Source organism: Vicia villosa, linkage group LG6 (assembly GCF_029867415.1).
Source record: "Vicia villosa cultivar HV-30 ecotype Madison, WI linkage group LG6, Vvil1.0, whole genome shotgun sequence".
Classification (NCBI taxonomy): Eukaryota; Viridiplantae; Streptophyta; class Magnoliopsida; order Fabales; family Fabaceae; genus Vicia; species Vicia villosa.
The window spans coordinates 141,275,083-141,303,046 of record NC_081185.1 but is presented as its reverse complement, the minus strand read 5'-3'; the positions used below and the strand labels follow the sequence as shown (position 1 = coordinate 141,303,046).

The window sequence follows — 27,964 nt, the reverse complement described above, 5'->3', positions numbered from 1 at the left end:
AGCAATTGTTCTCTTAAATTTAATTACTTGACCTTAGTGATTTTCTTTACTTAATTCCTTGCATAGTTAAATCGAAAATTATAAGTAAGAAACTAGCAGTGGAGTAATAGATTTCATATACAGAAAGTTCATTTTGAGCTCTTCTATTATTGTCTTGAAATATCATTATGTGACATTAGGTAAAGAAAATTAACATGCATGTCGTTTTTATAATACATATCTGGTAAAAAAATAAGAAAAATAAATATTTGTTGTGATTTTGTCCATATGTTTAGGTAGACAAATCTCACCGTGTCTCATAGGCTTATGAACTAAATGTGTTAGGTAGTGCGATGTATGATGCTGTAGAGTGACTAAACAAAGAATATAATTTAGAAGGCAAAACTTAAAAAGAAAAAGCAAATTTCATTGGAAGAATGCACCGATAAAGTAAAAAAAATAAATAAATCATATTTTAACTTCAAAAAAAGTAACTAGAGAATTATCTAGCTTATTCCAGTCATCTGATATGAAATTTCCAACCTATATTGAAAAATTGTACTCAATCATAATAAAAAAGTAAACTAGCTGCAAGCCTGCAAGATAAGTAAAATGATGACCTGCCCCTTTAATGTCATAAACACGTTAAAAAAAAAAATTAATTGTTCTTTTACATGCATCATATTGATTCTCAAGGAAGCATCGTATTGGAATATTTTATGAAGTTTTATGGGACACATTCAATTAGATTCGGATCATAAAATATACATAAATATTGATTCAATTAGATTCGGATAATAAAATATACATAAATATTGCTCATAATGATGAAATATAAAAAATCTTGATTATTTTGTATCAAATTTTTTTCACACTTATATGATAGATGTTAGACTAGGACTCATTTGCATTTGTCGCTAATATAAAAAATATGGTTGAAATACTTCAAAATTTGGTACAGCACACAATTAATTAGATTCATGCAAGAAAACGTGCATAAATATTATTTTCAATGTCTATTATAAGTACAATTGTGCTGTAGTAAATAATTTAAACTTGTGCGGACGTACGAATCTTCTATTAGTTAATACAGTAAACAATGTTTGGTGTAAATATTTAGTATATAATTAGGGTGTAACAATAGTGTATATGATATTATTATTATATTCACTCACTAAACGGGAATCACATTCATACACTTTTCCCCTCTTTTCAATTGTCACACTATTATATTATTAATTAACCAACTCTTACAATTAAACAATAACTTAATTTATCAATTACCCTATACATTTATTACTTTACATAAAACAAATAATTTAATTATCTTATAATTAAGAGTTTAAGAACAACCAATTAAAAAATTATTTTGATCACAAAATAAATCAACGAAAATAGATTGTTCAATAATTAATCAACAAATCAAGACTAGAGGTTCTCGACTAATAATTAAAAATAGTTTGTTACTTGATCTTAACATTTGACTTTCTTTCCTTTAAACACTCAAACCTTCTTAGTTTTTTTTCATTAACTTCAATCGTTTCTTCTTTCTTGATGCTCATGATTGTTTTGCTTTACTAGTTTTTCATTGTACTTGCTAAAAAGGGACAATTATGACAACCCCTTATTGTATAGGGTTGTCTTGTGTGTTTAGGGTATCTTGGTGATTCGTAGGGACTAACTCAAGCACCGTGGTTATAAACTCTATGTATAAAATTTCAGGTAGAAGTTGAAGAGACTTTCCCTCTCTAGGAGTAGAGTGTGTGTGTGTATATATATATATATATATATATATATATATATATATATATATATATATATATATATATATATATATATATATATATATATATATATATATATATATAAAGACTTATTAGGCATCAGTTGGATGATCATAAAGGACAATTTCCCTATTTTTTGGTTAATAGTGGCAACCTGGGAATACCTGTCTCTTCCTATTATTAATAGGGGAGTGGTTTCCTATTTAGACTAATTCATATTGCTAGTTAGTGATTAGACACCTCACCAACCATGTATGGTGAGTGAATGAGTCACCTTAGATAGACCAATTCCACTCATCCCCCTCCTAAGCCTCCATCGACCCCACCACTAGAGCTGTCAAAATGGGCTACCCGGACCTAAACGGGCCGGCCCATGCGGGCCTCGGGCTTTTCAGGGCCGGGCTCAAAAAGCCCATTTTTACTACCCAGGCCCAGCCCTGTCTGGGCTGTGGGCTACCCGGCCTAAATGGGCCTCGGCCCTAAACGGGCCTATTTCTAAAAAAATAAAATTTTCTCCTTATTTTTCTAATAACCATACAATTGCATGCAATAATATATATATATATATATATATATATATATATATATATATATATATATATATATATCAATTTTCATATCTAAAATTACGATTTCTAAATAATCTATATAAGTTACAATTAAAATATAAAACAACATATTAACTTAATTTCAACTACTGAAAATACATCTTAAATTATATTTAATTTTGCACACAAAATTAAATAATTGTTCCAACAAATTTAAGATATAAATATTCATACAATTATAATTTTATAACAATCATAACAACAAACTGTTATAAAATTTTATAACAATTATAATTAGATTGATGAGATATTATTTTATAGCAAATTGTTATATATATGATTTGGACTAACTCTATCCTACCATAAAAAATTACATCATAACTTTTTAAATCTCATTTCAACCTTATTTTTAATTAGAATATATCATGGTGTCTTTTCTATACTATCTACATAATTATATTAGGATGAAACCTTTTAGTTTGAAATTAAGTCAAACCATCAACTTTTGTTTGATATTTATACCTTTGTAATACCAAAAATAAATTAAAATACATAATACACAAATTGTTTATAACATACCTTTATGATTTAGGAAAAGATAATTTCTAGTTATATTAAAAATTTTAATTTTTTTCGGGCTCGCGGGCTACCCATGGCCCATACGGGCCGGCCCATATTTTTTAGAGCTTTTTAGGGCAGGGCTTAAAAAGGCCCGGATGTAAATGGGCTCGAAAAATAAGGCCCAAGCCCTAAATATTTTCGGGCCTGATGGGCCGGCCCATGGGCTTCGGCCCATTTTGACAGCTCTACCCACTACTAGAGTCTTTTGCTCGTAAATAAGAAACAACCTCTAAAACGAGACACACATTATATAAGACCCAATTCAAACATCATGTCGAAATTTAATTCTCAAACCATCTCTAATGACCTTAGAACAAGACAGAGTGAACCAATCCGGTGAATGATATAATGTAGGTCCAAGAAAAATATCACTTTCCACCAGTAAGAGGTCTTTCTAAGACTATCCACCCGAACACTCTCAGATAACTGCACACCTGAGAACCATATCTAGAAGAGATTATCTCCATCCATAGAGACAACTTATCCTCAAGCATCTTTCACTTCCATTTCCTTAAAAGATCCAAATTCATAAGCCTAAGTTCTTAACCCCTAAACCACCCTTCCTCTTAGATTTACACACAACCTCTCACTTCACTCAAACAACCACCCAATCCACTACTATGAACATGTTTTTTTACCTCAGTTTTATGGAAAAGGTAACAAATGAAGTTATGGAAAGTTCACCCTTTTTCCCCTTGGTTGGTTTTTTCACCGAAGTAAAATCTAAATTACGAAATCAACAATTTTTTCCCCTCGGTTTATAATTACACCGGGGTTAAATCAAAACTACTTATCCACTCTCTTGGATGAATTACAAGAGTAGAAAAACATTTTAATCAAGGTTGATTTCTGAATGTAATATCTTCTTTTGTAATTGCTAAAATTATTTTCATCAATACATGCTTATAAATTATTTTTAATGTTGTTAGAAAATATAGACAGAGTTTTTGTTGTTGAGTTTTAAATTTTTTAACAGCAGCAACAACAACTACTACTACAAAAAAAAAATTACTAAGGTTTATCCATGCTTTTCATAACTAACATCAAGCATTTTTAACAAGCACCCATTTAAGAAAATAATTTTAAAAACTACAGGAGAAGATACATTAAAGAACCTATCTTAAAACATTTATGTGTTTTTGAATCAATCACGAGATATAATTTTGTACTATATTAAATATTTTCATTATCAATGTGTGTTCTCATTATATGTGGTGTTTACATTTCATCTCTCTACACTCTCCATTTCAAGATAAATGATTGTGGTATTTACGTTATAATATATTGGTTAATGTGTATTTCATACAGATTGCTGATATTTCATGATGATTAATAAGTTCCAATATCTTGACCATTGTTGCTTTATAAATGTACGACAAATATACATTAGTAATATAAACAAACACAAAACTTTCTTCTCGGTTTACAATTCAACCGAGAGAATAGTTTCATAACTAAAAAATTTTATAAAATAAAGTACGCTTAAATGCAGTTGTTAATATTTGAATAAAGTTGATCGTAATTTTTTTTCTCCGTTGCTAGCTCAACTAAGAGAATAGTTCATACATAAAAAAAATTATAAATATAAGCTTATAATTGGAGTTATTGGAATTCGAAGGAGGATTGATCACAACTTTTTACCCCGGAACTTATCATAAGTTCATAACCCAGAGAGAATCAGGAGAGAGTTAAATATAAGCTTATAATTGGAGTTATTGGAATTCGAAGGAGGATTGATCACAACTTTTTACCCCGGAACTTATCATAAGTTCATAACCCAGAGAGAACCAGGAGAGAATTAACAACCCTCCCTCCTAGATTCACACACAACCTACCAAAAACCCCAAAGGAAACCTGCTTTGTATCCCAACTAACTTATTCCAAATAGACATTGTCATCTTCATAAATAAAAAAATATAAAAAAAAAAAAGAAAGATCGAATCCAACTGAACAACTATTCCTCCTTTACCCACGAACCTATTCATCCAAAAGAACTTGATTCAAACTTTAAAGAAGTAAACATCCTTACTCTTTGTTCCCCCATTTCTCAGAAATGTCTAATTTCAAGAGGAATATACGTTTCTATTCATATCATTTTTAAACTAAATTTATATGTCTTTTTAAATTTCAAAATTATAATAACTAATTTAACTTTTCTCAAGATATTCTTACTTTAGCAAATAAATCAATTTACAAAGATATTTTCAATTTGATCAACACTGATATGTACCATAGTTACAGTATGAACCTACCATTTTTTTTATATTACTTAATTTTAAAATAAATTGAATTTTTAAAAGAACTTTCTTTAACATCAATATCCAATCAAATTCTAAATGATATAATGTGATTGGTGAAATGTACAATATCCAACTTTTTGTGATGGGTAGAGAAGTTGTCCTCTTCCTTAACGTGAATTCTTATCTACCCAACTCAAAAAATTGGGTAAAGTTACCTTCAATGTAAAATGTTTTGGAAACAACAACTCTTCCTTAACGTGAATTCTTATATACCCAACTCAAAAAATTGGGTAGAGTTACCTTCAATGTAAAATGTTTTGGAAACAACAAAAAAATATACTATTTAATAATTAATTAAATAAGATAAAACTAAATAATGTAATGTGATTGGTGGAATGTACACTACCCAACTTTTTGTGATAGGTAGAGAAATTGTCTCCATTTCTTAATTCATATGAGAGAATATAAGTGATTATTTAAAATTTAAACTCCGACCCCATCCACCCAATATACACACAAATCCCCTATATGCTACTCATTCATAATAAATGGATAGCTAACAAAGATAGACATCATCCTCAAGAGTCAAGAGGCACCATTATCACCAGAAAAATTAATCAAGCATGGACCATCTCGATCACGTAAAGTGACCAACATTAGATAAATCCATTAAATGCAACACAACTAAAACCAGACACAATTCAACCCTCTACCTATTATAGACTTCACAGAATCACAACTACACCTCACCATCCCAATTCTCAACATCCTTATCCATAATCATATCATTTCAATTTTACCAAAAAATAAATAAAATCGTGAGCATAAACTTAAAATATATGATGTGAAATATCAAATTTAACATAATTAAACATTGTCGATACATAGTGATGAGGATATGCAAATTCAAATCCACCATGTCTAACCATGCAAAGAAGTGACCAAATTAACCTCAGTTGCTAGAAAGTCCATTATAGATTTGAAGAGCTCCTGAAAGAACCCAAAGCCTTTGCTGCTTGAGCTCTTAACACAAACTGGTGGTAGATTGCAGCAATGGCAGCACCAATAAAGGGCCCAACCCAGAAGATCCACTACACACAAACAACAACATATCAGTTAAAACCACCTCACCGCTATGAAATAGTAAATATTTACTATAGAAAGTAATGCATACTTGGTCATCCCAAGCCTTCTCATTGTTGTAAATAACAGCAGCTCCAAAGCTTCTAGCAGGGTTGATCCCAGTTCCAGTGATAGGAATCGTAGCAAGGTGAACCATAAACACAGCAAAACCAATTGGAAGTGGTGCCAAAACCTACACAAATATAGCACTTCAATTATTCAAAACAAACAAAAAATATAGAAAATTAAGAAATACATGACGTACGGGAACATGAGAGTCTCTGGCACTTCTCTTTGGATCGGTGGCAGAGAAAACGGTGTAGACAAGAACAAAAGTTCCAATTATTTCAGCACCTAAACCAGTTCCTTTACTGTAACCATCGTTTAACATGTTTGCACCACCTTTGTATCTATTATAGTAACTTTTCTGAAAAGCTTTTACTAGTCCAACACCACATATTGCTCCTAAACATTGAGCCACCATGTATAGTATTGCTCTAATCAACGACACCTTCCTCGCCAGAAATAACCCAAACGTGACCGCCGGATTTATGTGTCCTCCTGCCACCAATTCACAAGATATCAGTGTGACTGTGGTGTAATTATTTAGTAGTTAAGTTAGGTCGGTTTAATTACCTGATATGCCGGCGGTGCAATAGACGAGGACAAAGATCATGCCACCGAAGGCCCAAGCGATACCGAGGAGGCCAACTCCGTCACAGTCGGTACCGTTATGAGCAGGATCGGTTTGGGATTTGTAGCCAATGACGGTTAAAATGGTGACGTAGAGGAAGAGGAGGGTGGCGATGAATTCGGCGATGAGGGCTCTGTAGAAGGACCATTGGCCGAGTTCGGCGGTGTCGAAGAGTGGTGCCGGTGGTGGATCTTGGTAGTCTTTGTTTGGTAAACCACCTTGAGGTTCTGTTTCAGGGTATTTTGCCATCGAAGTTAGAGAGAGTGTGGTGTTTGTGAGTTATGTTTGTTGTTAAGATAATGTTGAAGGAATGAAGTAAATGTAGTTTTTTATATAACAAAACATTACATGCATGTATGTGGAGACATATAACACTTAAGTTTTAATCACTTAATACATAAGTTTTATAAGTTTGCAACATTTCATTTTTTTTAAGATTATAAAAAAAAAATTTAACAGTTAAAACTCAAGATAAATACTGAAGTAAACTAATATCTACAAAAAAAATTACAACAATCATGAAACATGTGAGACTATGTTACATAAGAATTTGAAAATTGATGCGTTTTGTCTCTTTTTAGAATGTTTTACGCTGTAATAACGGTTACGCCTTTGTTTAGTTCTGGAATCTATCTCAAGCCACCGCTTTGTCTCGTGTTGGTCCCACTCACTCACATGCTAATCCTTCTCATGTCCGTCGTGTCATGCGTCTGCAGAAGATTCGCAAATACTATTCTTTGTTTATTTTGCCACATACTTCTAGACTGAATGAAGGTTCCAGAATTGGCACCTTTGCGAACATATTGATAATTTTTAATATAATTTTGATGTTTTTTATGAATTCATCTCATTAATACTCTTCACTTTATCAATAGTTAGTTGGTCCAGTGATGATTGACACTGAACTTGGTAGGAAGAAAGTGACTCTCGAATCGAACTAAATCGGCGGTGATAAACCAAAAAAAAAACTCTTCACTTTATTTTTAAAGTAATTCTTTTTTACTTTTTATTCATATAAAATTTTCAGAGTCCGTTTAATTCGATTTTAAAAGTTATATTATCTTTTCTATTGTATTAAAAATTAAAAATCTAAAATGAATTTTAAAGGTTTTAGTTTTTAATTTTGTAAATCAAAAAATAAAAATAATTTTTTTAAATTTACATTAATAAAAAATTTGTAATGTTGTTCAATTTTAAAAATAAAATTATTAAACATATTCTCTTTTATTTATTCTTCACAATACCTTTTTAAAACTGATTTATAAAATAAATAAAAATAATTCAAACAAACTCTTAATTAATTTCAGAGTTAAATATAAAATGCCCCATAAAATGTAAGTGAGATTCAATTTATCCTTGGTAATTTTTTTTTTTGGATTCTCAATATACATACAAATATAGATCTTTGATTTGTCGAGGATGAAAATGAAAAAATTTAAATCCAAATTAACTCTAATACATAGATCCTTGATTGGTTTGATCGTTCAACACCTTCTATGAATTTATTAATAAGTTAAAATAGTTGGCCTAGTGGTAAGATGTTATTGCATAAGGAAGACTATGTATGATCCTGGGTTCAAAATCCGTTTGTACCATTTTTCATGTTTTTCCAACGTTTAATATTCAAAATAAAAAAAATATTTTACATTATGCAATGTTAGCAAATTTGAAGGTGTTGATGTTGATGATACGTATATAGGTGATAAATTTAAGTTGTGTGTCATGTTGTTTTGTACAATCAATGAATTTCCTACATACGCTAATCTGTCTGGGTACAATGTCCATACCATAAATTACATAAGGCTTTTAATGGAGAGCAGGAGTTTGGTATCGCTCCAAAACCTTTAACCGGAAGGAAGTTTATAAAAGACAACAACACATTAATACTTTCTTGGGAAAGAAATAAAAAAAGTCCGTGGAAAAAAAGATTTGGAAAAAGAGGTCGGTGTTCTTTGATCTTCCATACTGGTCTAGTCTTGATGTAAGATATTATCTTGATATGATGCACGTGGAGAAAAATATATGTGATAGTTTGATCAGAACACTTCTCAACATTAAAGGAAAGACAAAAGATACAAAGAAATTCCGTGAAGATATAGTTATGATGGGTATACGACAAGAGTAAACCCCAAAAGAAATATAAAATATTACCTATTTGCCCCAAGCATGTCACACTCTGTCTAAAAAAGAAAAAAATTGCGATTGTTTGCATGACATCAACTTTCTTCAAGGATACTCATCAAATGTCAAGAAACTTGCGTCAATGAATGATCTGAAGTTAGTTGGCTTACAATCTCATGATTGTCATGTCTTGATGCAATAAAGTCATTGATCGTGTAAATTTAGACGACTTGGAACATGAGGTTGCAGCTATATTGTGTCAATTAGAGATATTTTTCCCTCAATCATTCTTTGACATTATGGTTCACTTAGTTGTTCATCTAGTAAGGGAGATTAGAATTTGTGGTCCAGTTTATTTGCAGTGGATGTATTCGATAGAGCAATACATACATACTTTAAAGGGTATGCAGATAATCATCACCATTCGAAGGCTTCGATCGTTGAACGATACATCGTAGAAGAAGGTATTGAGTTTTGTACAAACTAATTGTCAGAAGAAAACTCTATAGGAATTCCGGAGTCTCGTCATGGTGGATGTTATGATGGTAGAGGTATTCAAGGTTTAAATATTAAGACATTTGGCCGAGAAGTAGTTCTTTAAACACATTAGTATATATTGAATAACCTTAGTGAAATTCAACCATACTTGACCGCTCACAAAAGTTTTATAAAGGAAAACTTTTCCCGGATGAATGAAAGATGACTGTTGACAGAGCATAACAAAACTTTCATAACTTGGTTTAATGAAAGTGTTTCTAAAGAGAGTTGTGCATCAAATACAATCAAATGATTGTCATGAATTCTTAAGTTTAATGTAATTACTTGGAGTGCTACGACATTACTAATTTTTCATTCTATACAAAATCAAAAGAAGATTGAAGCACCATGCAAAATAGTGGGGTTATGGTTGAAGTTAAATCCATGTATTTTTCTAGTTCCAAAGATAAAATTTTGTATTAGCATCTAGAGCATACTTTGGGGTCATTGAGGAGATTTTGGAGTTGACTATGTTGCTTTTAAAGTTCCTTTATTTAAGTGCAAGTAGATTGATAGTAATAATAGTGTAGAAACCAATGAATTAGGACTCACATAGGTTGATATTCGAAAGATAACTTATAAAAACGAACAATTCATCATGGCATCTCAAGCAAAACAAATTTTTTATGTCAATGATCCTTATAACACTTAATGATTAATTGTTCTTCACGGAAAATATCTTCTTGATAGTACTGATTAAAGTTAAGATTTTAATTATGAGGCCCCTTGTTTCGCAACACATGTACGTCATTTATCTGAAGAAACTAATTCAAATGATGTGCATGCTATTCGTTGTGATTATAAAGAGGAGATATGAGAAAACTAGTAAGTAAGTATTTTATATCAGTTAGTAATTTATAATTATTCATTTTATTATTTTATTCCTTGTACTAAAGATTTAAAGTTGTTGTTGGTTATCCTAATTGGTTTCAAATGATGTTCAAATTACATGTGCTTAACGACCAGTGACAAACCCTGTTAGACAACCTACAAAACTTTTCATTTTGATTATTGCTTTTGTTGGTTAATCATTTGTTTCAGTTTTGCAGTAAAATTATAAAGTGTGTGCCATTTTGGGTTTGCATTTGATGTAAACAATGAATATTTGTGGTACAATATTTCTGTTTGAGAACTTGGCAAAATGTATAATGTTTATGTTTCATGATTTTGCAAAATATGGTTCTATATTCTGTGATATGGTTTTGTAATCCAGGGTGCATGTGACAGTACTGAAAAAATAATCTTATCCCCTCAATTTTTTAATTAAAACCGAGGTTAAAACAGTGAGCTGTTACCTCGGTTTTACACAACACCGAGAGTTAATATTGGGCGCATCATCCAATTTTAAAAATAATAAAAATGCAGATGTTGTGGATTGAACCCATGCGCACATAACTTTATCCTTCGGTTATTAAAAATATGAGGGGGGGTAAAGTGGTAGCTTTTCATGACGTCATTTGTTACCTCACTTCTGTAGCTGAGGCTAAATGTATTTTGCGTATGAGGTTAAGTGTATTTTTTTGTAGTAGTGTGATCATTTGATTCATTTTTATTAACGAGTGAGATTGAGTGTAAGACTTTAGACTTACACCAAGATGTCAAACTTAGTAACATGACACATTCGATAGTTGTTTACTGTATCTTCATATAATAAAATCCACCGTTGGGTTGAAAGCTATTATCATTTAAATCGTGTTTATATAATTTAACATTAAGTGAAAATCATCAGACATGTCAACGAGATGTATAAAAACTAAGCTCACAAAACTTCATGAAAACTGTTAATTTTAATCATTCTCTTTAGTATATCAAATTATATTTGATTGATGTGAAATTTTATAGATGTGGTCTATATCATAATAGTTTTTAATCTAACGGTAAATTTTATCATATTGATATGGAGTGAAAAATTATCAGAGGTGTCATATTATTAAATTTGACACATCGGTGATGTATAAGTTTGTTCTTGAATGAAGCATTTAAACACATTTGTCTATTGGCAAATGCAAATATCAAATTTATTTTAACACATTTAATTTTAGTTTGTTAAAATCTTTTTCTAATCAGAATTACATTCAATTTTGTGGAAACTTATTTCTATTTTTACAAACTCAAAATTTAATTTTTCAAAACCTTTTTATTTTGGAAAATTCAAATTTTGATCTCATAGAAAACATAAAAAGTTATAATTTATTTAAATGAAAAGCAATTTAGTTACTTCAAATGATTTAGAGGGATAGAAATATAATTTGACGAGTTTGAAGTAACTTATGAATTTTCTCTTGATCAATCTTTGGACCAATTACTAAAGTCGTATAAATGGTTTGGGCTCAAACTATTACCGAATAATAATATTTTTACTCTACATACCTCCTATAGATTGAAAACATGGCCCATTCCCATTCATTCATTACCAAATCAACCAAACTATCTATTTTCTAGATATTCTTTACCTGAGTTAAAACAAAATAATGGTGAAAAGAATATCCTGCTTTACATTGAAGTTGTCCTTTCAAACTAAAATATTTTGTTCATAATATTGCACGATACCCAAAACGTAAATTACATAATTACCGAACTATACTGTTGAATTCACACTAGTCAATTTCGTTAACAAATTGAATTACAATTGTTGCCAAATTTTTCTTGGTCAAGGTGCATTTTAAAATGATGAAGTGTCCAAATAATTGCTCATCTAAAGAGTTAGTATAAGATAAGAAACAATTAAAGCATGCGAGGGACAATTTGTTTATTTTATCAAAATTATAGGTAGGTAAGTGTATATAGTAATTTTTTAGTTACAAACGCATGTTGCATGGGTTATTAATATACTCTTTGAAAGAGACCGGGCATGTATTATTGGGGGAATCCTTATTCCACTCCATACTTTTAAAAAAGACTTTCGGAATTTTGTTTTTGCCCATTTAAATATTAGGAATATATTTTTAGTTCGCACCATATCTGTTAAAAATAGTTCAAATGTGGTCTAGACCATCAAAATGTAAAAAATCATACTAGAGATATATTTATGATTCAGAATCGAAAATAAAATCCCGGTTAGTAAAGCGGGAATGTCTGTCACCTTTTCAATTTGTATATAGCCAAAAGTATACTTTGAATATTATGGCAACTATATATAGCTTAAAAAAGTAACCAGCATGATCACCATGATCACCTTTTGATCACTCTATTTCTTCATCTTTCCATTAAACCTCTCCAAACCCTTCCATATTCAATCCATTTTTTCACTATAAATCTTCATTTTTGTGGTTCATCATATCAAAAGGAGCTCAAGGAAGTGGAATTTAAGGTAAAGTTTATTCTATTCAATCCCCATTCCATAGATTATGCTGTTTTTGAATTTAAAAATAGGTCACACGAAAACTAAAGCCATATTTCGGGTTTGTAGTTGAACTAAATCGGAGGTACATTTCCGGTTTCTGTCTGTGTTTATTTTTCCAACAGAACTGATAATTATGTTGTCTATTACATTAGGTATGGTTCATCCCGATAACATTCCCAAACCTAATGTATGTGAAGTTGTTTCACCACTCGTATCTCCTATCGTAACAAAGGTGGTAGATATTCGCGAGCATTTTGAAAATGGAGAAAAGTTTGAATTACGTGACGACATGTTGTATTGGATTCGTACAGAGACTACGAAACTAGGATTTGGTGTTGTGATTGGAATGTCTGATAATGGTACGGCTAGAAGAAATGAATTTGTGACTTTGACATGCGAAAGAAATAGGAAATATATCCGTCGTATCCAAACATTGAAGCGCGACGACACCAGTTCAAGAAAAAGTGTATGCCCATTCAGATTGGGAGGTTATCTTTTGGTAAATAACAAATGGAAATTTAATGTGATATGTGGTTTACACAACCATGATCTAAGTCAAAAGTTGGTCGGTCATCCAATTGCATGTCAGTTTCTTCTGGATGAGAAGACATGTGTTAAAATTAGAGTCCAAAAATATACATATGTCTAAATTAAAATTTGATACCTTAGTGCATTTGATCATATCCCATATATATATATATATATATATATATATATATATATATATATATATATATATATATATATATATATATATAGTTTTTAGTCAATTTTTTATAAGCTTTTTTTAAGAAAAAATTTGAGAATCAATCAAACCAACAATTAATTTGCACGGTGAGCCATTCTGAGCTTAATTTGGCCACCGTATTTTTTTCTTGATTAATTAATTATATACTACATTGAGCAACTCGTTCTCATGTATCAAAATTACGCATTGTGTATTATGAATGGCCATTTCTTAAGGAGAAATTATTTTATATATTAGAAGCAGAGTAAATTTTACAATATATACTTTCATGTTTGAAAAGAATTAAGAATAACGCACTCCCGCATGTAAAAGCTTTTTCTAATATTTTTATAAACCTAACTATGAAAGCAATATACAAAATTGCCTTAAATAATGTATACTGTTCCATATAATATAGTAACTACAGCCAAAAGAACATTTCACATAACATATTCACTATTTTCTTTCTGGAGCTAATTTATAAACCATATATTAGAACATTTGAAATGACATGTCTCTACCATAGTATATCCAAATGACATTTCATGGTTGTAGTTTTACCTTATCTCATGATCAAAATTTCCTTCTTTGCAAAGTACATGTCGCGACAAAATTTTCTCACCACGTGTCAAGACGTGGACATTCTAATATTAATGAAAGTGGACCTCAAAACTTTAACTTTCACTCAGAGGATACGTGAATGCAAGATAAAATGAACCAACTCTCTATTTCTTAGACTAGATGCACTAAGCAATTGTTTAGTAATAGTAGTAGTAATTATGTTCATTTTTTAAAAAACTAAATGGATTTTTATATTGATATTGATGTGATTATCTGTTTAAGAAAAATACATTACTCACTGAGAAAGGTTGGAATTTCAACATCAAAGCGTGACCATTAACATAACAGCCATTAAAATTATTGTACTTTTATTGTCGGCGAATAAAGCTCTCATTGGTCCAAGTGTCTCATCTAAAAATTCCATAACTCCACCCTTATCTGCTTCTGCATGTTTTAAGGATAATAGATTTTTATTATTATGATAACTGATAGTAATCATTTTAAGGATATTAATGCAACAAAAAAATAACAATCAGAGAATAGCTCACAACACAAAGTGAATACGCCAATGTGTCATTTCATGGGCAGGAGATTTAAATCACAAATCATTAAAGTGAAAGATTGATATCATAAAATTTAGTTGAATATGCACTTATTATTTAATTAATTAATAATATTATTATGTGATGTTAATGTATTTTAAAACAAAAATATTACAGTATTTACTAGTTTTTTCATTTTCATAATTTCCTGCGAGCAATCAAAATAAGTATGTTTCTAAATTGCACTTCTAATTTATAATACTTAATCTCGAATTTACTTTTATTTATTTAATCTCTCAAGAAGTCATATTTTCTTTTAATATGCTTATTGATCTCAACTCACACATTTGTTAGAGATAGAGTTTGAATTTTTTTATATCGAGTGACATTCTTCATCTTATAAGCTGGGTTTGTAAGGATGAGTTAGATCGAATTGTAATTCTAATATGATATCAAGTCCAATAGTGTTTGGCTTGATGGGATGTGTTAAGAAGATTTCAAATCGTAATTGGTTAGAGATAGAGATTGAAAATAATTTATATAAAGTGACACTCCTCATCTTACAAGTTGATTTTGTAAGGATGAGTTAGGCCATACATTAATTCAAATGATGCTTGTTATCATCAATAGTTTAATCTTTAATGCTTCAATAATCTTCAATTTCTCCAATAACATTTCCATCTAAAGTGTTTGTCAATATGCATACGAGGCTTCTACATATTCAACTTCATTGGATGATAAAGCCATTACTCCTTGCTTCTTTGAGTTTCATAAGATTGGATCTGCTCCATTCATGAAATGATATCCTGCATTACTTTCCCTATCATCTTGATCTCCTTTCTGATCTGAGTCAGAATAATCATATATCAATGCTTTCTTGCTAGTGTTCTTCTGAATTGGCCTAAGTACACCATGATATGTTATGCTTTCGATATATACCTTATAATTCATTTAGTTGTTAGTAATTGGCATGTTTTAGGCTTCCCAGTGAACATATTTATCAGACAACCATTATCAGAAGTCTCGTCTTGTGTTACACATATATCTAAGTGAGACAGTGATTTGCTTGTATTAAGTTCTGTTTACAAGATTGTCATTTGTTTCCTTGCTCAACTTTATAAAAGAATAGGTAGCAGAGTAAATAAAGAAAACCAAATTAGAGTAAGGAAGATATTTAAGCACAATAGAAATAAATAAATAAATAACATAAATAAAAAGAGATAATAGTTGAGAGAATTGCACCAGATATTTATAGATGTGATTTTTCACAAGCTATGCCCACGACTCTTCTGACAATCAAATTGGAGGTATACACTAGGTTATCCTCCTAACAAAACACTATATTTTACACATGGATAATTTCATAACCAATAGTGAACTTTTGCAATAGTCTAAGGTCACAAATCAAACATAGATTTTAATGGACAATCTCACGAATCAAACGAGAGCTTTTACACTAGGTGAAGTTGATGAATCAAATAGATATTTTAATGAACAATATCACAAAATAAACGAGAGCTTTTATTGATTAAGTTCACAAACAAAACAACAACTTCTCATAATAGATATTACACAAGAGATAAATTTCTCTTGCATAAATTACAATGATACCCCAACACCATAATACACAAAAATGTCTCATTGATACTTTTCACTCTTAAAGCACTAAGAAAATTTAGTTTAAAATAAAGAAATGAGAAAGGAGAGAGTAGAGAGTGACAAAGTAAGTAGAAATAGGTGTTTTGGTTTCTATGAAAGTGAGGAGAAACCCACTATTTATAGATAAAAAAATATGTCTCAAAAAGGAAAATGATACAGTGGCCTTTAAAATGTCATAATAGATTATGTCATAGGTCTAATCAATAACGAGCTTAAAAAAATGACAAAAAAAGAAAGACATACAACTAGTGTCTTAATTGATTAGGAGTGGTATTAATCAATTAAAAAGCTTTATTCATTAATCTATTCGGTTGGCTAAGGGTCTTAATCGATTAGATAATGTATACAAGCTTCTTAAATATTTAGGAACATCCTCGATCAACTCCACAAGCATCTTGATGATTCCTCTAAGAGTTTAAAGGTATTTTTTTTATCAAATAGAGTTTAAAAACAGTATTAGGCGAGTGTGTACACTGTCTTAGTAATTCAAGAATTACCCTACTATAATTTCCAAGATATTGATCACTCAAACAAGAACCTGACGAGCTTTCACACTTCCTCTATTTCACAGCTTTTAAAATTCATGTTTCTTTTCTCAATTCATCAACGATTGAGCACTTTAATTGGGAGTTGACTTCTTTTATCAGATGAGACTTGAAAAGACTTCTTGATAGATACCGTCATCTGAGATTGTTTGACCGGAGATCATCATAGATTCTACCGAATTCTGCTTATCATTATATGTTGTTCTTAAGGTATTGGATTTGACATTTCACAAGCCAAGCAACTTTATCATCAAGATCATAACTTCATATGAATACTTTACGCCATAGTGATGTCGTCATCAAAATCATTGAGATCATTTGATTGTTGCATGTTTTGTACCTGCAAGCACATATATTTCCTTCTTTATTTACCATTTACTTAACTTGTTAGAAAACCTTATATATATATATATATATATATATATATATATATATATATATATATATATATATATATATATATATATATATATATATATGGAGCATATCAAGTGAGAACACATTAATGCATTAACATTCTCTCTCTTGATGAATCCAATGGTTAATACTTGTTCCTCTCTTCTCTCATTATAAAATGCTCTCACTTGATATGTTCCCTATATATATATATATATATATATATATATATATATATATATATATATATATATATATATATATATATCAAACACCAAATTGTACCAAATTGTATTGGGAACATAACATGGCTTCTTTGTTTGTGTTGCATTTCTTTTGTAGGAACTCCAACTCCATTTTGTCTTTATTGGGATACATCTTATCCATAGATTCCTCTTTGAACTCATCAATCATAACTTTGATGGTCTCATTTTCCATAATACATCTTCTACAATACAAATGTTGAAACTAAGCTCAATAAAGTGTGCAACTACATGGAAGAGATCATCATAAACTTTCATTGGTGTTTATATCTTGTAATCAAACTCACTTTTACATTCTTCTATGGCCTTTTGGATTGCATATTATTCATTACTTTATTGCTCTTATTTGCTCAAAAGGAGGAATTTTATGGCCTTCACACAATTATATTTGTTGATCTTTCAATAGAATATCATAAAGTTGATCAGCCTTACTAATACTAAAAGTACACTTTTGTTTTTTTAAGTTTGATATTTGAATCCACGACTTTAAAATTTAGACACTTATAAGATGGCCCTAGTTTTAATTCGGAGTGGTTAAAAATTTGATTACTTAATTCATTATAAGTGTTAGCTACCACTACAAAAAGATGCTCTGATGCGACGTGGGCCAACATGTCGCAGGAGCTAAAGTGGCAACTACGTAGCGACGTGGAGACCACGTCAGAAAGTAGCGACGTGACTCCAACGTCGCAACAGGATTACATGGAAAACAACTACCTACACACACAGCAGGTGTGGCAGGTGTGGAAAGATGTGAAGTTGACCAATGTAGCGACGTGGTTTCCACTTTGCTACATTAAATGCTTTTTTTTTTAAATTTAATCACGCTGGATGTGATTGGTTTTATTGGTTTTATATAATTAATTAATATATAATAAAATATATATAATAAAATATATATAATAAAATTTATATATAATAAAATTTATATAATAAAATCTATAAAATATAATTTATATAATAAAATTTTAAAAAATAAATTCATATAATAAACTTTATATAATAAATTCAATTAAATAAAACTAAAAATATAAAATTAATATTTTAATGAATTAAAATGTAGAATAATTTACATAAAAATAAATTAAAAACAAATAAAATACAAAATGTTTTTAAGAGGCATCATCCGGAAAATAATTATCCGGATTAAAATCATCAGCCACTCCGTCATCCTCTGGCTCTTGAGGAGGAGCATTACTGTAATTTCCACCTCCTTGCATAAACCGTCTCATCTGCTCCTCCACCTCAGCTTGCTTCTTCATAATACCCTCTATCTGCCGCGCATGCTGCTCCTCCATATCAGACTGCTTCTTCCGCATCATCTTCATTTGGGCCTCATTTTCGCGTCTCGCCAATTACCTTATTAATTCAGTATAATATATATTCTACTTTTAATATATATTTTAATATTTAAAAAATGTATTTTTAATATAATAACAATAACATAACATATATTCTTTTTCTATTTAACATATATTCTTTTTTATTAATATTCAGTTTTTAAGATTAATATCATAAAATACATATATTTTATTAAGAAAATAAAAAACAGATTTTAAAAATAAATCTAAACATTTTTCTATTAATTTTTAAAATTCTAAAATACATATATAATAGTTTTTCTAATAGTTTTTTTATACAACATTTTTCTAACATAATAAATCTAAACATTTTTCTAACATAATAAATCTAAACATTTTTCTAAAATACGTATACAATATTATTCTAAACATTTTTCTAACATAATAAATTTAAACATTTTTCTATTAACATTTAAACAACATTGAAAAATATATTACACCCTAAATTAATATTCTAATTAAATTTAAACAACAACATAATATTTAATCTATAATTTCGTTTTATAATAACCTAATTAAAAAATAACTTAATTAAAAAAATAACCTAAAAAAATGTAAAAACTTACCTCTTCTTCAATCTACTCCTCCTTCTTCTTCCTTCACCTTCTTCTTCCTTCACCTTCTTCTTCCTTCAAATTAAATGAAAAAAAAATTAAACTATATATTGACAGCATAAAACACAGTATGAACACAAAATTATAAAATACTTTGAATACCTTGTAGTGCAATTGAATGAGATTGAAAGTTTGGGGATTTTGGGAGAGGAGAAAATTTGGGTTTGTAGGAAATGGGGGATTTTGGAGAGAGTTGCAGAGAACAACAAGAAGAAAATGCGTCTGAAATGGTAAAGGGGAAGAAGAAAATTGCGTGTATTAATTAACACATCAGCGACGTTAACATCACGTCGCAACTTTGCCACGTGGGTTACACGTCGTTACACTCAAACGGTCATAACAATTATTACATACTCTGCCACATCTGTACAAGTGGCAGAGTTATTTTCCCAAGTAAAAGGTTGCGACGTGGGGATAACGTCGCTACAAAATTTAAAAGAATTTCAAATCTCCCTTCAGCTACAACGTTAAAGTTTGTATTTTTTTTTATTTTTTACTTTGTAGTAGCGACGTGACTCACACGTCGCAACTGTTTAAAAAAAACCCTTTGACAAGTCTGATTATAACGTTGGACTGATTTTTTTAATATAAAAGTTTGTTGTGACGTGGGTAACACGTCGCAACCTGTGACGTGTAAAACACGTCGCTAATATATGTCGCATGAGAACACATTTTTTGTAGTGTACACGCTCTTCACTTTTTACCAAGGATACTTATGGGTCTTTATCTATTTGAAGGAAACTCTTTTTTCTTCGTCTTCTATTCTTCATTTTTTGAAGGAAACTATCTCAAATAAATGTCTCATTTGGACAGGCGAATATGTTGATTATAAATTGTATTACTTTCAACAAGAGAATTTCTTCACCCACCTCCTAACCTTCTTGCTCACCCCTGGTGAATTTACAACACTACCCCTTGTTTCGGAAGTTCATTTCCGAAAAGGTACTTTTTTTTGAAAAAAAGGTGTTTTCAGAAATGAACTTCCGAAAACGTGTTTTTTTTAATATAAAATATTGATTTCGGAGATGCATCTCCGAAATAAAGTTACATTTTCAGAAAATGTGGTGTTTCGGAAGTTCATCTCCGAACTCACCCCCCTTGGAGGAATTCGGAAATGCACTTCCGAAAAAAGGTCTGGACAGAAGAAAAATAACAAACAAGAACGATTCGCTTTATTTAATCGGATGAAGACAATGGAGGAGACGCTGCAACAGGTTAGAAAGTCCTGATCCTCTAGAAATCCATACCACATTGTAACTTACCAACATAATAAACAACAACAAAAAACTTATGAGCAAACTATACTTACATCATAGTGGTGTAGATCCTTATCAGCCACTCGCAATTGAAAATGATTAGCACGAACTTGAATTTTCCTTCCCAATTTTCCTTCTGAGACGACGGAGCCGACTATAGAGTAGCCTTCTGTTTAACTTCGGCAGTCAGGCTCTCGATGGAGATCAGAGCCGAACTCAAGGAAGCAACCGGCGCTGCGACAGATGGAACAAACGGCGCTGAAACAGATGGACGAACAACCGGAGCTGCAACAACAGACAGAGGAGAGGTAACCGGGGCCGAAGCATATGACGGAGGACGTGGATGTCCGGAGGAAGAAGGATTGGAGGTACGTCCACCGCGAGAGCCACGACCACCACCACCACGGCCTGATCCTGCAACATTGATGGATGATTGTTGAGAATGTGCAGGAGATGGTTGACTCCGGCGATTTTCGGGATGATTTCCTCCACCGCGGCGAGACATTGTGATGAAAGCAGTAACAAGAGATAGAAAATGTTAAAGCAAAGAAGAAGACTTAGGATCGAAAATGATTTGGGATATTTTGAAAGAAAAATGGGTGAGAAGCTTTTAAATAGGAAAGTGTTTTAGAAGTTAACCGTCTGAGAGTGGAGGGGAGAAGGAAAAGGGAACTTCGAAATTTCAAAAGGTTTTTTATTCTTTTAAATAGGGCGTGGCTGTGGAGCTTCCCAATTTTTGTTACGTAGGCTTTTAAGTAGGAAAGTGTTACCACATTTCTTAGAAGGTAACCGTCTTAGAAGGCTTACGTAGGCACATGTGTCCACATTTCTTACCTGATCAGGGGACGTCATTACAAAAAAATCAAACAAAGGGGTGCGCTGGGAAAGTCAAAGTTCTATGTTTATAATCCAGAAGATGGATAGTGTTCGCGGCGATGAAATCCAAGAATCTACATATTGAAATCAGAACAATCCAAAAACTAAGATGATAAATCCAATACAAAAACACTGTGCGATACAATCCGAAATCAGAACAAAACAAAACAAAACACGTCAAACAAAACAAAAACACGTTATTCTGCCCGACGAGCGTTACAAAATACACATCAAACAAAATAAAAACACGTTATTCTTCCCGACGAGCGAACTCCTCAGAATGAAGATAATTATACCAATCCTCATCCCACTCAGTATCAGAACCATCAGCGTTGATCACGCCTGAAGACTGAGTCTGCACGTCCGAGCCATGGACCCCCTGGGGACGAGAAGCAGAACCAGTCAAAACCTTCTTCTTCTCCTTCACCTCCTTCTTTGAAGAACCCTTTCTTCCCTTAGCGCCACCCATTCCTGCGTAAAAATGAAGAAAGAAAGGTCCATGAGACCTCCTTTTATAAAAGAAGAAAGGGACACAAACTTCAAAGAAACAGGCACAATAAACAAAGGCGTTAAAAATAAAGTACTTGCAAATTAAAACGGACGCTCCCTACCCTCTCTAGAAGACGCAGTCCTGCGTGCTGGTTGATTGTCTGACATGTTCCTGTAAACAATTGAAATCGATTAATATGCGAGACAAAATAAAAAACAAAAAAATTTGAACTTCTGATACATTTCGGAAGTTCATTTCCGAAAACTGGGATGGAGGTGTTTTCGGAAATGAACTTCCGAAACACCCCTGCGATGGAGTTTTCTGCAACTTCCATGGCAGACCCCCAAACCAAACTTCAAACCAAATCAAAATGCTTCTAAACAACCTAAATACTACTAACAACCTAACCATATATCATTTATGCAATTAAAACCCTAAATAACATGCATTTGAATAATAGATCTAAAAATTTCAAAACTTACAAAGTGTTAGGATTGAGGGCTTTTGAATGTTGTTTAGCAGTGTGATTGGAGCCTTGATGCAGCTTTGGAATTCTGTTTGCACAAATTTTCACCTTTGCCACTTTTTGTTTTGATTTAGGGTAAATGATTGGGGGAGGGGGAGTGTTTTGATAAATCTGCAGAAATCGCAGTATTTCGAAAGTGAACTTCCCAAATAATGTTTTCGGAAATGAACTTCCGAAATAAGTCAATTTTTTCAAAAAAAAGACGCTTTCGGAAATGAACTTCCGAAGCAGGGGTATTTTGGGATTTTCGCTGGGGTGACCCCCATAGGGAGGTGGCTAAAGAAATTTTCTTCAACAAATGGACTCGAGCATCATTTAAGGACTCAAGTCAAAATCTCATAGAGTTCTTAGTTGATAGGTTTTATGGTACAAGTTATTACTACTATTTCAAGCAACTTATAATTGATGTAATTTCGAAAATAAAGCAATAGAAAATAAGAATAACAAACAGTAAAATACATTAAACTACGAAAAAATTGGGTGACATATATATAATAAAGAGGAGTAAAGTATGTCATACGTTTTTACCTAACCAATAATATTTTTATCCGCATGTGAAATCTTTTTTAGATAGGTTTTGAAATAGAAAATGAACTCTATGTCTATAGAAAAACTAGTGTCTAATTTTTTTATAACTTCACGTGACTCTTAACCACTAGGGTTGAAAATGAGTCGAGTCAAAGTCAAATTCGCTTCAGTTCGACTCGATTCTTTAAGAATTATTTGTGCTAAAATATCAGTTCGAGTTTGTTATTAATTTTTTTTATAGCTCAAACTCGACTCAATAGAAGTTCACGAGCAACTTGGTTCAACTCGTTAGGTTCATCTCGCTAGCTTTCCGACTTACAAGACATTTTTTAAAGTCTATTACTTTTATATATATGTGACATTTTAAATTAATATTTTTAAATAAAAAATATAAAAATAAATATAAATTATAAGATTGGAATTTATACGATATTGATTTTATTTGTATAATTATTTTTAGAAATATTTTGTTCATTTATCAATTAAAACTATTAAAATAAAAGAAAATATAGGGATAAGATTTAAAACAAATCTTCAAATATATTATTAAAGACAATATAATTCATCTCATATATAATCGGGTTGACTTATGAACCTAACAAGTCGAATTATATGTAGTTCAAATTCAGCTCATTTAATTATAGAATTTATTATTTATTAGTTTATATTCAGCTCATTTGATTCATAAACCTAATTCAATAATTTAAGAAAATTTCTTTGGCCACCTCCCTATGGGGGTCACCCCCAGCGAAAATACCAAAATACCCCTGCTTCGGAAATGAACTTCCGAAGCGCTTTTTTTTGAAAAAATTGACTTATTTCGGAAGTTCATTTCCGAAGCAGGGGTTTCGGAAGTGAACTTCCGAAATACTGCGATTTCTGCAGATTTATCAAAACACTCCCCCTCCCCCAATCATTTACCCTAAATCAAAACAAAAAGTGGCAAAGGCGAAAATTTGTGCAAACAGAATTCCAAAGCTGCATCAAGGCTCCAATCACACTGCTAAACAACATTCAAAAGCCCTCAATCCTAACACTTTGTAAGTTTTGAAATTTTTAGATCTATTATTCAAATGCATGTTATTTAGGGTTTTAATTGCATAAATGATATATGGTTAGGTTGTTAGTAGTATTTAGGTTGTTTAGAAGCATTTTGATTTGGTTTGAAGTTTGGTTTAGGGGCCTGTCTGCCATGGAAGTTGCAGAAAAGTCCATCGCAGGGGTGTTTCGGAAGTTCATTTCCGAAAACACCTCCCTCCCAGTTTTCGGAAATGAACTTCCGAATTGTATCAGAAGTTCAAATTTTTTTGTTTTTTATTTTGTCTCGCATATTAATCGATTTCAACTGTTTACAGGAACATGTCAGACAACCAACAAGCACGCAGGACTGCGTCTTCTAAAGAGGGCGCTAAGGGAAGAAAGGGTTCTTCAAAGAAGGAGGTGAAAGAGGTGAAGGAGGTGAAGGAGGTGAAGGTGGTGAAGGAGAAGAAGAAGCTTTTGACTGGTTCTGCTTCACGTCCCCTGGGAGTCCATGGCTCGGACGCGCAGGCTCAGCCTTCAGGCGTGATCAACGCTGATGGTTCTGATAATGAGTGGGATGAAGATTGGTATAATTATCTTCATTCGGAGGAGTTCGCTCGTCGAGAAGAATAATGTGTTTTTATTTTGTTTGATGTGTATTTTGTAACGCTCGTCGGGCAGAATAACATGTTTTTGTTTTGTTTGACGTGTTTTGTTTTGTTTTGTTTTGTTCGGATTTCGGATTGTATCGCACAATGTTTTTGTATTGGATTTATCATGTTAATAAAAATACGTACTACTGTAAGTAACAAATGACGGAGGAGGTGGATGTCCGGAGGAAGAAGAACCGGAGGTACGTCCACCGCGAGACAAAGGAGCCAATCATTGTAAGCTATAGTTTATCATTATCATCTGGGGACGTCATTTCTAAAAAATCAAGATTAAAAATAATAAGATTTTTTTCCCAATTTTTTGTAATGACGTCCCCTAATGATAATGATAAATTATAGCTTACATTGATTGGCTCCTTTGTCTCGCGGTGGACGTACCTCCGGTTCTTCTTCCTCCGGACATCCACCTCCTCCGTCATATGTTCCGGCCCCGGTTACACCTCATCCGTCATTTGTTACTTACAGTAGTACACCTTTTGAAATTTGGAAGCCTTTTTTTCTCCCCACCACTCTCTCATCCCCACCTACCCGTGTTCAACAATATGTAACTTTAATTATATGTAATATTATCGTTGTAATCTTCACCCGATTAAATAAAGCGAATTGTTGTTGTTTTTCATTTTATTCTGTCCAAACATATTTTCGGAGGTTCATTTCCGAATTCTCCAAGGGGGGTGCGTTCGGAGATGAACTTCCGAAACACCACATTTTCTGAAAATGTAACTTTATTTCGGAGATGCATCTCCGAAACCAATATTTTATATTAAAAAAAACACGTTTTCGGAAGTTCATTTCCGAAAACACCTTTTTTAAGAAAAAAAGTAGAGTTTCGGAAATGAACTTCCGAAACAAGGGGCAATGTTGTAAATTCACCAGGGGTGGGCAAGAAGGTTAGGAGGTGGGTGAAGAAAAAACCTTATTTAATTATCAAACCGAATTCCAAATTATTTTTGAGTTGATTCGATTCATTGTTAATCCTATTAATCACTCTTAACCAATTCGAAGGTTGTTAGGAGGAGTGTTGAAATTGATGCACACTCCTTGATGCATATTTCCGTAACTCCAAGTGTAGTTCATAATTGTTTAAATGTGAATTTGTAAAGCTATATCCTCCTCCATTGATACTCTTATGTAATATATTCTATTTTAAAAAGCATTACCTTCGCCATGATTCAATTTTGTCTACAAGTTTCCTTTTAAAGGGAGTGGAATAACTTGTTCTTGAGCTTATAACCTCCTTTAAGTGTTCCAAAATAAGAATATCATCTTCAAATTATAGTTGGATTATGTTTGAGTTTCATTCTCCAAAAATTAACTCAAAATGTAAGATTGTAAGATTGTGCTCACATATTTATTCATTCAATATATCATAAACTTAAACAATTTAAAACTTAAAAAAACTTTAACAACACAAATACATATTCAACTCTCATTATATAACCATTAAACTCTTTAAAAAAATATGCATAAACCATATATGACACTATCAAGTATGGTTTGAATTATCTTATTGAACTTTAGGATTGGATTGGATTGGATTGAACTATGGTTGCGGTCCCATGTTGATGTTCACGAGGCACGTACCACATCTTGAATGATCACTATTGGTGCATCTCCATCGTTACCATAATACACCAAATTAACGAGTGCCCCATGCTAAAGCACGTGAGGTCCATTACATTAAATTCCACTCAACCCATTCTATAACTAGTCATTACTATTATCACTATTTGTTTAATTATTATAACGCGTAGAGTGAGACCAGAGTGTACAATATAAGCCAAAAAAACATAACAAAATGAAAACATAGTAACATTAGCTTAAACAAAAACACCAAAACCAGTTTCAATGGCTTCTTCTAGGAAGAGTTTTCTTTCAAGATCAAGTTACATTTTTCCAGAGATAGAGACAAGTTTCAATACAAATTCATCAGGAGCAAGTGAGTTCGAGTTCGATGAAGCCGATGTATGGAACATGTCATATTCAAATTCAAACAACGTGACAGAATCAAAAAAGTGTGTGCTACCATGTTTGAAGAAAGTTTCGAGAAAAATGGAATCCAGTAAGAGAGTTAACCCTATAGGTTCATCTTCTTTACCGATGAATATACCGGATTGGTCAAAGATTTTGAAGGATGAATACAAGAAGAAGAACAAAGAGAGTAGTGATGATGATGAAGATGGAGATGGTTATGATGGAGAAACTCGTTTACCTCCTCATGAGTATCTTGCTAGAACTAGAGGAGCTTCTCTTTCTGTTCATGAAGGGAAAGGAAGGACTTTGAAAGGTAGGGATTTGCGTAGTGTTAGGAATGCTATTTGGAAGAAAGTTGGTTTTGAAGATTAATCAAAACTTCAACTGCCAGAAGCCGAAGCCAATATTGCTAGGTTAGACATCATCATCAGAGTTCGAACAAACTCTAACACTCACACTCGGAGTTGTGTGTATGAATTTCTAGTGGTTATTATCGTGTTATTATCTGCATAAAAAATAGTCATGATCTTACTTTCATTTTGAGTGTCTAAGTGTTTTTTTTAACTTTTAGGATTTGGATCACTCATCATGCTTGTATATTGTAATTAACTGTATTATTCTCTATAATGCATAATTAAGTATGTTTAATCTTTTGTGGCAATGTTCATTCTGTTTTTTTTTTTTTTTTTTCTGTTTTCATCTTCTTATTGAAAACGATGTCGTGTGAGATTGGAGTATGTGAGTAATACTAATAATGTTGGTGGGTAAAGTAAAGACTTGAATGAACTGGTTGGTGGAAAAAAAAAACAATGCTATCCATCAATAATTCATCAAAGAGTAGCGTTACTTACACGTTATTTTTTTATATAATAAAATATATATTCTAAATTCCAGCATATTCTTTCTTTTGATTATTTATATTTTTCGGATAATGAAGTGTATATGATGACATAGTTACGAGATTGT

At 31.6% G+C, this 27,964-nt stretch overlaps 2 protein-coding genes across 2 annotated transcripts; one reads left to right on the top strand and one right to left on the bottom strand.

The window, feature by feature from the left end:
- Positions 1 to 6,012: 6,012 nt before the first annotated feature.
- On the bottom strand, positions 6,013 to 7,353 carry LOC131610255 (aquaporin PIP2-1-like). Its single transcript, XM_058882148.1, has 4 exons — positions 6,931 to 7,353; positions 6,560 to 6,855; positions 6,347 to 6,487; positions 6,013 to 6,263 (listed from the first exon to the last, which is right to left on the bottom strand). The coding sequence occupies exons 1-4, from the start codon at positions 7,235 to 7,237 to the stop codon at positions 6,144 to 6,146; spliced, it is 864 nt and encodes a 287-aa protein (XP_058738131.1). The 5' UTR covers positions 7,238 to 7,353; the 3' UTR covers positions 6,013 to 6,143.
- Positions 7,354 to 26,738: 19,385 nt separating this feature from the next.
- LOC131612573 (protein S40-4-like) lies at positions 26,739 to 27,665 on the top strand. Its single transcript, XM_058884341.1, has one exon. It carries the CDS (start codon positions 26,873 to 26,875, stop codon positions 27,368 to 27,370), a length of 498 nt encoding a protein of 165 aa, XP_058740324.1. The 5' UTR covers positions 26,739 to 26,872; the 3' UTR covers positions 27,371 to 27,665.
- The last annotated feature ends 299 nt before the right edge of the window (positions 27,666 to 27,964 follow it).